A 14,959-nucleotide genomic window follows, 5' to 3' on the forward strand; every position below is an offset into this window, starting at 1 on the left:
GGGCTAAATTAGCCCAGAAGTAAAACTTACTATAAATATGCCCTTTTAATAAGCTCAAATAAATATTAAATATTAAATTAAATAAATATTAAAAATTAAAAATTAAATATTTACACTTGCCAGGACAAAATATAAACTTAAAGTTAAGAAAACAAAATCAAACACACATCCATATGAATTCACAATGTCCAACATCCTGGAAAAAATTACTCAGCATGCAAAGATGTAGGAAAATATGAATTGTAACTAAAAGAGGAAAATAAATTTAAAGCAATCATAGAAATGATAAAGATGAAGAAATAAACAGAAATAACTGAAAAAACAAATATGAATCTGCTCAAGGATTTAATGGAATGTGATAAGAGAAAAAGAAGAAAGTATAAAAACATATCAAATATAACTTTTATAAAGAATGTGATATCTGAATAAAATTAAATGAATGAATAAATTAAAAATTAAATGAATACCATATGTTGAGTAATAAAAGAATAGTAAGCTTGAAGAGAGCAATAAAGTATCCAAAATGAAGCACACAAAGGCAAAAACTCCTGGAATTAAAAATAGAGCCTTATGATTCATAGGACAATAGTAAGCATAGTTAACCATATATTAGGTGTTGAATTAATATTACATATTAAATTATTAGTTAATTATAAATTAACATTAATTTAAAACATTACATTAACATTAACCATATATAACCATGTATTTAATTTGAATCCCAAAAGATACAGAAAATATATTTGAAAACAATTTTCAAACTTTGGTGAAAACTGCAAATTCTCATATCCAAAAAGTTTATTGAATTCCAAACAGGGTAAACACAAAGAAAACTACAGGGTGGATATTATAATAAAATTACTGAAACAAATGAAACTTGCTTAGACTATTAGATATAGAGAAAAGTTTAAATGTAGCCAAAGGAAAGTGATATATTACAAAGAAACAACATATTGGGGGCAGAATAGTTTTACAAATAATATAAACCAGAAGATAGAGGAGTAATATATTTTAAAATGTTAAAAGAACAAAATCATCAACCTAAAGAATGTTAAAGCATGAAATGAAGTTAGTCACTTACATCTCCTCCTTCCTTTTAAAAAAATTTTATTTGTTACACAAGTTCATAGATTTCATAAATACAGATTTAGAAACATAGTGGTACTTCCCCACCTACCCTCCCTCCCACCCATGCTCCAACCGCTCCTCCCCTCCCTCTCACATGCCCACTCAGTTTTTACAATGATCCATTTTCAGTATACTTAATGATCGTATAGCTAACCCTGCTCTTCACAAACCTAAGGATTCCTTGGCCATGTGAAGACAGGTTAAGGTCAGTTTTTGGGAGAGTGTGATGTGATTTCTTAGGTGAAATTATTGAATGGAAATGTTCATAATTAGCTAAGCAGAGCCTATCAAAAGCTAAGTAAATTATAAAACACAAATAGAAATTGTGATAGAATAATGTGATGAGTGAGTTAATCACAGTTTTTATCACTTGTTAGTGAGTTTTCAATATAAACTTTAATAGATTTCGGTTTAGTTAGAACATAAAAATAATTACACAAAGTAAGTGATCAATATATCCTATCATACAAGTTATTAAATATTTGATTAGCATCAACTGCAAGGCTATCCTAAAGTTTCATGCAATGTGCAATTACTTTAGTGTTTAATTATTGAAATTTACACATAATAAAAAAAAAGGCAGCTTGTACCTGTATCATTAAAAAAAAAAAAAAAAAACGTTTCCTACATTTGAGTCAAAGCTGAATCATTCCATCGTGGAAGATTAGTTCTGTTTTGGTCATTAAGTCACCATGGTTTATTGCAGTACCAGTTATCTTTTTATCCTGAGTTCCTCCCCAGATCTATATCAGGAAGGTGACAAGTGATCATTTCATTAATTAAGACGACAAAATTTGAAAAAAAAAAAAACTCCTGTATCTTTTAGTCTGCATAACAGTTATAGATGTATGATGTATCATTAATAATGAAGGCTTTATTTGGTTACCTTCTTATAGGAAAATTTTAATGTTTGTTCCTATCTCTTATTTTTCTTGTCAGAACAAAGCTCAATCCCAGCTATGGGTCTCGGGCCTCTACCCTTCTGCATACTGGTTTGGACAGACTCTGGTGGAAGTACCAATCTACTTCTCACTCATTATATTTATGTACATAGTATACTATATTTTAAAGCTACAAGAGGGTATATTTAAAACTGAAGATCTGTTTATTCAGGTAAGTGGTAATATTTGTAAGGCAAATATCAAAAGATGTTTAATAAATTTGACACAAATACATAATTCAATATGAATTTTCTCACTTTAATAGTATTGTGTCCTTTTTCAGGTATTATATTGTGGCAAAATATAAAATTTGCCACTTTACAATTTTTACTAAAATTCAACATTAATTATATTTACACCATCACCCTTACAAATTTCCAAATCTTTTTCTTCATTCTCATAAAGCAATAACTTTGTGCTACTCCAGCTCCCTAGTAACAGGTAGTGTACTTTAAATCACTAGTATTTGCCTACTCTAGATATTTCATATAAGTGAATGCATATATTTGTTCTTTGGGGGGCTGGTTGATTTCACTTAGCATAATGTTTTAAAGACTCATCTATATTGTAGCATGTGTCAAAATTTCATCCCTTTTCATGGCTAAAAATATTCCATCGTATGTACATATTACACTTATTGATCAATTAGTTTGTGGATAGGCATGAATTGTTTCAGTTTTTGGACTGTTTTGAACAGTGTTCGTTAAATGCTCAAGAGCAGAGTCTCAGACGAGGGAACAGATGAGCAAGTCATCAGTATACTGGACTATCATTCCACCCCACCTCAAGAGATGGGCTAAGTTATTTCCACTCTAACATTTATTTTTTCTTTCTTTTCTGGCACATTCTAGTCTACTTCACTCTTATTTCCCTTGTTCCTAAAGGTATGAAATTCAGCTATACATTTGTGACATTTTCATTTTTAAAAAGGTTTTATTTATTTATTTGAGAGGCAGAGTTACAGAGAAAAGGAGAGTCAGAGAGAGAGGTCTTCCATACACTGGTTCACTCCCAAAATGGCTACAACAGTAGGAGCTGGGCCAATCCAAAGTCAGGAACTAGCAGCTTCTTCCAGGTCTTCCATACAGGTACAAGGGCCTAAGCACTTGGGGCCATCTTGCACTGCTTTCCCAGGCCATCAGCAGAGAGCTGGATAGGAAAAGGGGCAGCCGGACACAAACCAACTCCTGTATGGGATGCAGACACTGCAGGCAGTCTTAGCCTACTAGGCCACAGTGCCAGCCCCCTTATATTTTCAGTTTTAACATCAGCATGTACCTCTATAAATTCCCTTCTGGGCACTACCATTAACTTATCACATGTATTGGTGTATTGTGTTTTCATTTTCATTCATCTATAAACATTTTCTAATTTCTGCTGTGGATTTTCTTTACTACTTGTTTCTGTAAATCTTATACATTTTTGTCTCATATTTCTTTCCCTGGAGGTTTATTTAGTTTTCAGTTAATTTTTTGTAGTGAACCATTTTGAGTACTTTTTGATGTCCTTTTTGTGTAAAGTTTGTAGATAATTTCTTTTTTCTTTCTTTTTTTAAAAAGATTTATTTATTTATTTGAGTCAGAGTTACACAGAGAGAAGGAGAGGCAGAGAGAGAGGTCTTCCATTCACTGGTTCACTCCCCAACTGGCCACAACAGCCAGAGCTGCACCACTCCAAAGCCAGAAGCCAGGATCTTCTTCCGGGTCTCCCACGTGGGTGCAGGGGCCCAAGGACTGGGCCATCTTCTACTGCTTTCCCAGGCCATAGCAGAGAGCTGGATCAGAAGAGAAATAGCTGGGTCTCAAACCAGCGTTCATATGGGATGCCAGCACTGCAAAAACTGCAGCACAGGCCCCATAATTTCTTTATACTGATCATAAGGCTCTAATGTAAATTGATACGAAATCAATCGTAAGAGCATATGGAAGCTCTACTCCACTCCCCACTGTGCTATTGTCACAAATGATACCTTTATACTTCGTGTGCCCAATGACACATTTTCATAATTCTTATTATGCATTTGCTTTTAAAGAATATGGAGATTAAAAAGTAGAGATAGAAATCCACCCCAAAATACTTTAAGCTAGCTTTCATAAATGACTATGCAGTTACCTTACTGGAGATATTTATTCCTTCAAACTGCTTTGAATTAATTCTAGTTGTTTTTTTTTTTTTTTTATTTCAACTTGAAGAATTCCCTTTAGCATTTCTTGTAGTTCAGATCTCTTGGTAATGAATTCCCTTGCTTACTGGAAAGGTGTTAATTGCACCCTCATTATTCAAGGGTAGTTCTTCTAAGTTGAGAATTCTTGTTAATACTTTTACTCTTCCAGCACTTTAAAGATGTTATTTCTTGTCTCTGGCCTCCACCATTTCTGATGGAAATGTGACTATTAATTTTATTAGGGATCCTAATATCTGATCAGTCATTTATTTCTTAGGGATTTCATGATTATTTTTGCTGTCATAGTTCAGCAGTTTAAGTAAAGACATTTAAGACAAAAATGTCTCAATATGGATTCTTTTTATCTTTATTTTGCTTGGGTTCATTAAGTTTCTTAGATGTGCTAATTCATGTCTTCCATCAAATATGAGAAAGCCATTATTTATTCAATGTGTTTGGTGCCTTCCTTCCCTCTCCACTTCCTCTCCCTCTTTCTCCTCCTTTTCTTGAATCCCCATGTATGTATGTTGGTTTGCCTGATAGTATCTGAAAGATCCCTTTGGCTCTGCACCCTTTCCTTTATTCTGTTTTGCTTTTCATCCCTAGAGTTTATCATTTCAATTGTCCTACTTTCAAGTTCCTTCAAATGTCCAGTTTTTCACAAAAAAGTCATAATCACTTAAAGAAAAGGAAGAGGTGACTCCCTCATAGGAACAAAATCAATTCATCAAAAATTATCCTACTAGAAGCCTAGACACTAGTTCAATTTTGCTGATATATCTCTTAGCAAACTTTTAATTTTTGCTATTGTCCTTTTTTAAATTTTGAGAGGCAGAGTAAGAGTTGTGTGAGGAGGGGAGAGAAGTCTCATCTTCTGCCTTACATCCAAAATGCCTGCAAAAGCTGGGACTTGGCCAGGTTTGAAGCCAGAAACACAATTTAGGTTTCCTAAGTGAATGGTAGGAACCCAATTACTCAAGCCACCACCACTGTCTTCTTGGGTCTACACCAGCAAGGAAGCTGAAGTCAGGAGCCAGAGCTGAGAATTGAACCCAGGCACTCCAGTGTGGGCTGTGGGCATCTTAATGATGACACTAAATGCCTGCTTCTCCCTTTTGTTATTCTATCTCCTTATTGATATTTTCATGTTTATACATAATCTTCTTTATTTCTTTTCCCATATTTAGTTTTAGAACTTTGAGCATATTTAAGTTGCTTATGTTAAAGTCTTCATTTTGTAAGTTCAATATCTAGACTTCTAGTAGAATAGCTTTTTGGTTTTATTAAGGGAAAGGGTTTATTGGGGGAAACCCAACAGACCAGAGGGAAGGGGCAAAGAAGGAAAAGAGGGAGAAGAAGAGCATAAGAGAGAGAGAGAAAGAGATCAAGAGACAGAGAGAGAGAGAGAGAGAGAGAGAGAAATGGAGAGAAAGAGAGTCACGTGTTCAGGAACAGGTCCTCTTAAAGCTTTGCTAGGGGGTAGGCAGGGAAGTAGGAGCAAAAATCCCATTAGGATGGGGGTGGGGCTGACACCGGCAGTTGGGCCATGTGGTCACCTGGCTTCCAGCCATGGTGGCGGGGGCTAGAGCCTAGGATGGTGTCTGGGGTGTAGATCATGCCATAGAAAAGACTGTGCCATTTTACTAACATTCCCCTCTTTTGTTTTTTATAAAGTAAGAGTTGTATGGGATTACATTAGTCCCATAAGTCCAGGAGGGGTAGAGGGCAATTAACTGTCCTTAGAGCTACTTCCTGCTGACATGGGGTGACGAGGTACTCTCTGCAGGTATGGGATGACGTCCCAAGCCGCTGTCTCCTGGGTGGGGAGCCGAGTATATCCCTGTAGCAGCATTTGATTGTCTGCCTGGTTGGTGAAGGCCTTGATTCATTCCATTATCAACACCTGTAAACACTTAAACAGACACGGTAGTATAAAAGACAGGGTGAGAATAACAACAAATGGTCCTAGTAGTGGCATTAACCAAGTAGAGAGGATTTCATAGGGAGAGGAAATGGAGGGGGTCTCTGGACCCTTGTGAAGACTGTTTGATGGACGTGGTTTAAAGGTGATCTCAATCAAGACTGGGAGAAAGGCCACTCATCTTTCGTGAGTAGAGGGGTTTGTCTGTAGACAAATTCTGAACAATCATACAACATTAAGTGGAGGAGAGGACCATCAATGCACATAGGTCGGGAATAGAGCCATTGATGTAAGAGTAGAGGCTATAATTACAAAGGAGGCCAGCGCCGTGGCTCACTTGGCTAATCCTCCACCTGCGGTGCCGGCACCCGGGTTCTAGGCCCGGTTGCTCCTCTTCCAGTCCAGCTCTCTGCTGTGGCCCGGGAAGGCAGTGGAGGATGGCCCAATTGTTTAGGTCCCTCCACCCACATGGGAGACCAGGAGGAAGTACCCGGCTCCTGGCTTAGGATCGGTGCAGCACTGGCCATAGAAGCCATTAAGGGAGTGAACCAGCGGAAGGAAGACCTTTCTCTCTCTCTCTCACTGTCTAACTCTGCCTGGCAAAAAAAAAAAAAAAAAAAAAATTACAAAGGAATGAGACCCCAAGTGGGTTAGACAGGGTCTAGAACAGAGTCATTATTGGAGAAAGTAAGAGAGCTGCTGTTTAAACCACGATTAAGTTTTCTGATTGAGAGGCAAATAGAAACTAATAAAAGGGCCCTGATAATAATCAGGTGGGCTTTAAGGCCTTGTCAGTTTTGAGGCCCAGACTTATCTCTTCACATGTGGTACATCTTAAAGAGGTGTGAACTTCCTTGGGGAAGGCACCCTGTTGACTTCCATTACCCAGCTGGCCTGGGAGGAGAGCTGGCCAGGTAAAGGCGGGTGGCATCTCTAACAGGAAATTTACAGTTCTAGCTGCAACGTTGCTGACCCTACTTGGCTGTCCCCCTCAGCAGCGGTGGTTACTTTGGAAGCTGGGCTGAGTGAAGGGCTTTTCCGCTTAGAGCCAACAAGATCTGTGGCTCTGACCTCGACATCCTTCCACTCCAGGGCAGTTCCATTTCTGGTGATCCAACTCTGGACTGGCAGAGCTGCCAAGACTCTTCATAAGCTCAGTTCTGCTGAAGCCCTGGCTTTCCACATTGATAGCCACTGCAGTGGACTGGCCTGTGGGGTCTCTTTGAAGGTTTAGTAGGATAGTTTTTAATGAATTTACTTTGCTCCTATGAGTGAGTCACCTCATCCTGTTTCTTTATATGATTAGGACTTTTTTATTAAAAACTGGATGTTTGAATATTATAGCATAGTAGTAACTCTAGATAAATATCAGATTCTTTTCACCCTTCTCCAAAGTTCTCTGTTTTTCACTTACTAAAAGCTGTGTTCATCTTTTGTTTAGTGTCTTTTCCAAATCATTTTTGCAAAGACTGTATATCTTGTCAGGTCTGGTCACAGAAGTCTCTTTTCCTTTATCTGGTGTTTGACTAGTGTTTCAACAGAGGTTTCCTTGAACACTAAAAGGAGCTAAAAGTGAATTGTACCAATTTGCAGACGGCTTTGTGTTGGGGTAGTCCTTCAACACTTAGTCAGGTGTACAGTGAGCCTGTTGATCAGCTGGCATTTAAAACCTAGGATCTTTCAGATCTCAAAGGGCACAGATCTTGCCCTGGGTATGCATATGACTTCCTAAATGCCCCAGTGTACAGAGTTGCTTTTGAATATCTTAATTTCCTGGAAAAGCTCTACTTAGCTTTTTATATTTTTTTTTTACAACCCCTAGGTGGCTTATTGTCTGCTTCAGTGCAGCAGAAGGTTGTTCGTTAGTCTCACATGTTTTTGATCAATGGTCACCACGTTGACACCCTTAGTAAATTCTGTGTTCAGTGAAATAGAGACAAGTGCCTTGCATTCTAACCCAGACAGGTTAGAACAAACATACACAGTAATTTGAAAACAAAGTCTATTCTGTTCTCTCTGGAACCAGGGTCTGGGGTCTCCCTCTGAGACTGCAGACTTCCATCTATGATACTGACAGCAAGCTGGGAATGGGGTGGGCCAAGACAAAGCAAAAACACTTCCAAGTATTTCTTACCATTTTAAGTTGCCTTTTTCTTCATTCCAAATTTATTTGGTTTTTGTGAATTTTTTACTTACTCACACTGACAAAGTCAGTTCTGACCATTCTGCTTGTTTTTTGATGTTTCTGTCAAAAGGCAAATTGGCATTACTCTATCATTTTGCTGATGTCACTCCTCTAGACATTTTCACTATAATTAAAATATCACAGATAAATCATTTTTAAAATCCTGTTGTGTACTAATATTTGATTCTAAATTACTTGCAGCTTTGCATTTGTCTTTATTCTTAACGATTTTATTGATTTCAGACTCTGTATGTTGTTGGCTATGCCATATCACTTACCTTCTTGACATACGTGATTTCATTCATTTTTCGTAAGGGAAGAAAAAATAGTGGCATCTGGTCATTTTGCTTCTTTCTTGTAAGTATGTTTATTGTGAACATTTTAGTTTTTATTTTAAAATTATTTTAATTAATAGCCCATACATTAAAATTTTAATAAGCATAAAGATTAAGGTTATACTTTATTTTCTCTTATATTCTTGGGAAATTTTAGTGGGTGCATGAAATAACTATGGCCATAGACATGTTAGGTATGCTTCCCCCTTTCTTTCTGTATTACTCTTTCTTTGCCAGTAGCTAAATGTCTTATAAAACTGTAACATTTATTAGTAGAAGGAAATTTGGAGGTCATCTTGATATTGTTAGTGAAAGAATAACAGACACCCAGAAGGCCACAGGATTTTGCACAAGACTACTAGTACTGTTAATAAAAAAGTAGGTCTAAAAATTAATTCTCCAAATTCCCTATTCGGAACTGTGATAAAATCATACTTCTTTCCTCTGAAGTTGAAAGAGAAAAATATATGCAATTCATATGCATTTTGCTAATTTGTTGTGTTTTTTAAATATTCCAAATAAATTACTATTCAATAAAGATTTCTTGATTTTCTCTTTGAGACTTATGAGAAACAAAAACTGTAAAATGCATACTTTCAAAGAGTTCTGAGGGGGTAAAAATAAGCATATAGACACTTATTACAGCAGTTTAATGGTATAAAATTATCTACTGAAGTAGACAATCTATGCCACTGAGCCATGAAAAGGATTATGAAAACCAGAGAAGAGAGATTAATTTCTGAAAATGAGCAGAGAGCTAAGATTTCCTAAAAAAGAGAAGAATTTCAATAGCTAGAGAGGATAATGCAAATAGAAAATACAGATGAACAAAACTCCAGAGGGGAGAAATTCCAGAATTATCTAGAAAATGGCAATAATCTGGTATGAATATGGACAAAACACAAAGTACAAATTTGGTATGGTCCTAGTTAAAGTGGAAATAAAAGTTGGAATTTCAGCTGGCCTTAAATGGTATAATCACTAATTTATTTTATAGGACCGAATTTTCATTGCTAGAAAACTTGGAAGCTTTTAGTATAGAAATACAACCAGAGTGGGCACTTTTAGAAACAGTATGCTAGCAGCCATGAAAACAATTGTTTGAAATAAAGAAAAACAAAGAAACATCTAGGGAGTATTAGTAGTATTTCAGAAAAAAAGTATGTTGGCTACATGTTTTAACTTTATCTTATTTCTAAATTCTGTACTATAGTAATATTTTTACTATGCTACTTATAGTTGTATTGCATACTTACATTTTTGTATACCTAAAAAAAATCCCCTTATTTCTTTTATTTCTGTTCTAGTTTGATTTCAAAATACCTCCCTTGGGATCGCATTTAATTTTTCTCTCCAAAGGCAAAATCATACCAACTTTATTTTTCACTTCTGTAATTAAAATAGAATATGAAAAATTTTAGTCCATACATTTAATCATAAATGTATCAGCCTTGTCATCTTTGTCATGGTCAAGCCAAAGAAACTTAGCAAAGTCTAGAGGGAAATGATGTTGATTTTAACATTCCTTATGAAATTGGAATTCAAAATCAGATTATTTTTAAGGTATCTCTCATTTGAAAATGTACTGAATTAAAGAAAGTGACTATCATGTGCATTTTTCTTTTAGATCACTTTGTTTTCTACGTTTTTCATGCTGATCAATGGCTTAGAAAATGCATTATTGTTTTATATCAGTACTTTAATTCCATCTGCCACGTTGATCGGCTGCACAGTACTACATTATGTGGTAAGAAATGCCAACATTTGCCCAAGTGCCTTGGATTATGTGACCAACTAATAGAACTTTGTCCTGAACTCAAAAATACATACCTTGTAAAATAAAGACGTAGAACTCTCTTAATTAAAATATGATTACTCCCAAAAAGGAATTCATAGTTCTGTTGATCTGCTGGTAAAAATCTTGCCTTTGTCACTGTTTTCTTGGAAAGATAGATTACTGAGCAGTAGACCTAAACAATATTTCCATTCATTAAGTCCTTGGGCATGTTCAGTTTTTATAGATGATATAAAAATTTCTCCTAATCTTTAGAATTTCAGGCTACATTTTTGCATTTTATATATTCTAGTTATATTTAATACAACAGGAATAAATTCCCATTTTCCTAGTTGCCCAATTCCTATATGAGAACATATACAAAAAAAAATGAAGATAAACTAAATGAGGTTTTCTGGATTGTGGGAATCTTGCAGAATGTTTTAAAAACTATGAACCCTCTCCTCCAATATACATACAGAGTAAATTACCATGAATCTCTGGTTGAGAGTACCTTCTTCTGTGTGAAATAGTCTTTTCTCTCATTGTCTGAGTATTGATTTTGGTACAGGAAGGCAGCAAAATGTTGCTAAGCATCTGTAATGCAAACGTAGAATGAGAGAATGAGGGCCCCAAAGGAGCAGTGGCCACAGAAAGGGAAACTCTGCTCTGAGGACAAACCCATCCTTCTCACTGTTTGGAGCTGTGCCAGCACAGATCCCAGGACTGTGCCACCAGCTGATCCGTAATCACCAAGTCTTATTTAAAATAAATGTATCATGGCTTACCGACCTTGAGAGGAAGGAGGACAACTCTTCACTACACATTTAAGAATTGATACTTCCTTGATGACCATGGGAAAATCTTAGCAGAACTGCTCAACCATATTTATTTGAACAAAGTAAAACCACATTTATTTGGGCAAAATAAAACTTTGTATTTAACCATTATCTTTCATTTTGCAGTACCGTACATATTATGACATCATTTCAGAAGGCTATGGGATGGAACTGACCTTCTTGGTGTTCCTAGCAGTAAGCAAGAACTCTCATTTAAATATTATTGCATCAAGATAGACATCTTTAATTGTGTACTACAATTGCATCACCACCTTGAACATACTTTGAAATTTTATTCAGGGTGTTTTATATAACTAAGTCCCACACAAATACAATATCTCTCAAACTAGAACCAATTTTTATAAAGATCCATATACAAAATAATATGCATCCCCAGATTTTCAGAACAATGTTTAACTCTTGTAGATAATTACATAAGTATGAATAAATTTCAGTGTTGAATATAATAGAAGTATATTTTAATATAAAATAAATATACTTTCAGAGTTTCTCTCAAAAGAAGTGTGATTGAATTTAGTTGTTTTGTGATTAACCAAATGCATTATCTGTGAAATTTGTATATATTTGTAGAACACTAAAAGTCTCTAATTCACAGCTGACCTTATGTTTCAGTGTTTCTAACTTGAATGTCTCTTTATTTCTAGCCTTTCCTTCATTTTATCATATTCGTTTTTATTCTTCGTTGCCTGGAATGCAAACTTGGAAAAAAAACAATGAGAAAGGACCCCATCTTTAGGTTTGGAGAAGGCCAATGGTTTACTTTTTTTTTTTTTCAATAAGAAAAGTTTGCAAAAATGTATAAAAAAATCAATTGTCAAATATATGCCATTTTAAGGATATAATTAAACATTAGTTATGTGATAATACACATAAGCTGAAATCAGAGTATTGAACTTTAAGATAATTAATATAATTATGATCTTGTGGAGAGAACAGGATCAGCACACTTAAAACAATGAAAATCAAGAACCGCTCTGACACGATGTGCAATGGAGCCCTGTAAAAACATTACATGAAGTAGATTCAATTTGAGTAATAATTGATTTGTGTAACTGACAGCTGAAGGAACACAAAACAAACATCAGACAAATGACAACAATAATAGCATTCTTTCCTGGGGAAGAGAAGCCTAGTGGGTAAGTCATGGATAGTATCTTCCAAGTTGTGATAGGAAGAGAAATGAGGCCAGGTATCAATGAATTTTGAAAGTAGATCCTTTCTATTCAAGACTTTAGAACACCAACTCCCTTTGAATCTTTTTTTTAAAGATTTATTTTTTATTTATTTGAAAGGCTGAGTTACAGAGAGGCAGAGGCAAAGAAAAAGAGAAAGAGAGAGAGGTCTTCTATCTGCTGGTTCACTCCCTAGATGGCCACAATGGCTCTAGCTGCACCAATCCAAAGGCAGGAGCCAGGATCTTCTTCTGGGTCTCCCACACAGGTGGAGGGGCCCAAGGACCTGGACCATCTTCTACTGCCCTCTCAGACCATAGCAGGGAACTGTGTCAAGTAGAGCAGCTGAGACTCGAACTACTATCCATATGGGATGCTGGCAGTGGCTTTTTTTAAGCACCAGCCGCATCCCTTTGAGTCTTTACTCATTTTTGGAATCTCTGGAAATCTCCATTAGCCTGATATTTTAGAAATTCCCATCTAGAAAACTCCATTTTCCAGAGATTTCTCTAGTTTTAGTTCTGAAACTTCTAAATCTAAGAAATCTGTTAGTTCCATAGCCATCCTACTATCATGGTAGTGTCATCTTTGTACACAAAGTCAGTAGGAGGGTGCTGGCATGAAAACAGACCCTGATCTGTAGGAGATAAAAACTGAGAGAGAAGAATCTAGAGTAATAATCTTCTTACATGATTCAGGCAGGAATGGAAAAGAAAGATTCAGTCTGACAAAAGAATGCCTATGCCTAACCATGTAGTTAGAATATTTTACAACAGTCCTGATTTTAAGTATTTTCACCCATTGTCCTTGCAAGTCTGAAAACATCCACATTTTGGTGTCAAAACTATGTCTTCCAGAGTAATTGTATCAGAAACTGTGATACGGTATTTGTTTTCTAGGCTATGTGTATTAAATTGCCCATTACAACTCTCCATAGTCAAGAGAATGGAAGAGAAATAAAAAGCAATGTCTGTGTAATTTGGTAGCACCATTGACAAAAGCAAGTTAGTGTCAAGGGGCAATGGTTTTTTTTCCTAAGGACAGATAGAAAGTATAAACAGTTATTAAATATCTGATCTATACAAATGTAAAAATTTTGAGATTAAATAATATTGGTACAACATTGGAAACTAGAGATCAATAATTAATGATTTCTTTGACTCCAGAATTTCTCCAAGAAGCAGTGAGGCACATCAAAATCCGGAAAACCTAGAGGGAGAGGATGAAGATGTTCAGATGGAAAGAGCGAGAACAGCAAATGCTTTGACTTCTCCAAACCTTGAAGAGGTAAATTTGCTAAGTATTTATTTCATCAAATAATAAAAATCATTTCCAGTGAAAATGGACTGCCTACCAATCTAGTTTTGAAATGATGTGTTAATCTACTTCAGTATTTCTAACACTTTTGGTCTCAGAATTCTTTTATACAGTTAAAAATTGTTGAAGATTCCAAGAGCCTTTAACTTATAAAGGTTAAAACTGCCAAGATTCACTGTATTAAAAATCAAACTGAGAAATGTTTAAGATATGCATTTATTAACTCATTTAAATCTTAAAATAATAAAACCATTACATATAAACATAAACAACATTGTTAATAAGAAATACCTTTATTGTCAAAGAGCACAGTGGGAATAAAAATATTTACATGTTTATAATCCCCCTTTTATTTCTGGCTTAATAAAAGATAGATATATTCACATACATCTATACAGTCTGTTGAGATGTGTTAGATTGTTTGAAATTTATGGAGAAAATTCAAACTCACATATGGGATTTCAGAAATACAGTAATATGTTAGTAGCCTTTATTTTTAGTTAACTGTGGATATTTTTCTTTGATATTGTGCACAAATTAGATAATTGGTAGTTTCTTTAGTTACCATGTGAAATCTCAAAAACACATCAATAAATACTTTTTTCTTGGTTGTGTTAAAATATATTGCCCTATGCAACACTTTGAATAGATCTTTTATTCATATATTATATTTTTTAAAACATTCATTGATCAGCTTTAAACTATTAATTCATCAAGTTATCTCAGGTTTTCAAATGTAGACACATTTCATTTATACTAACAGAATATATTTTTAATATTACTATCCTTGTTATCAGAAAAGTGTTTAAATTTCTGAAAGGTGCCAGCACCACAACTCACTTGACTAATCCTCTGCCTGCGGCACTGGCACCCTGGATTCTAGTCCCAGTTGGGGCACCAGATTCTGTCCCGGTTGCTCCTCTTCCAGTCTTGCTCTCTGCTGTGGCCCTGGAGTGCAGTGTAGGATGGCCCCAGTGCTTGCTTGGGCCCTGCACCCGCATGGGAGACCAGGAGGAAGTACCTGGCTCCTGCCTTCGGATCAGCACTGGGCGCCGCCCATAGTGGCCATTTGGGGGGTGAACCAACGGAAAAGGAAGACCTTTCTCTTTGTCTCTCTCTCTCTCTCACTGTCTAACTCTGCCTGCCAAAAAATTTTTTAAAA

The 14,959-nt window shown here is 35.7% G+C and overlaps 1 protein-coding gene across 6 annotated transcripts in view; it reads left to right on the plus strand.

The window, feature by feature from the left end:
- ABCA8 (ATP binding cassette subfamily A member 8) overlaps nt 1–14,959 on the plus strand; it is a 79,667-nt gene that overhangs the window by 47,243 nt on the left and 17,465 nt on the right. For all 6 annotated transcript variants that reach the window (XR_011383399.1, XM_051825894.2, XM_070060397.1 and 3 more), the window contains 6 exons: nt 2,068–2,241; nt 8,583–8,696; nt 10,302–10,421; nt 11,414–11,482; nt 11,953–12,044; nt 13,647–13,767. Coding sequence is in view for 5 of the 6 variants with exons in the window: in XM_051825894.2 (XP_051681854.2) it covers nt 2,068–2,241; nt 8,583–8,696; nt 10,302–10,421; nt 11,414–11,482; nt 11,953–12,044; nt 13,647–13,767 (690 nt within the window). In the remaining variant the exon portion in view is untranslated. The remainder of the gene's footprint in view (nt 1–2,067; nt 2,242–8,582; nt 8,697–10,301; nt 10,422–11,413; nt 11,483–11,952; nt 12,045–13,646; nt 13,768–14,959) is intronic.

Source organism: Oryctolagus cuniculus, chromosome 17 (genome assembly GCF_964237555.1).
Source record: "Oryctolagus cuniculus chromosome 17, mOryCun1.1, whole genome shotgun sequence".
Classification (NCBI taxonomy): domain Eukaryota; kingdom Metazoa; phylum Chordata; class Mammalia; order Lagomorpha; family Leporidae; genus Oryctolagus; species Oryctolagus cuniculus.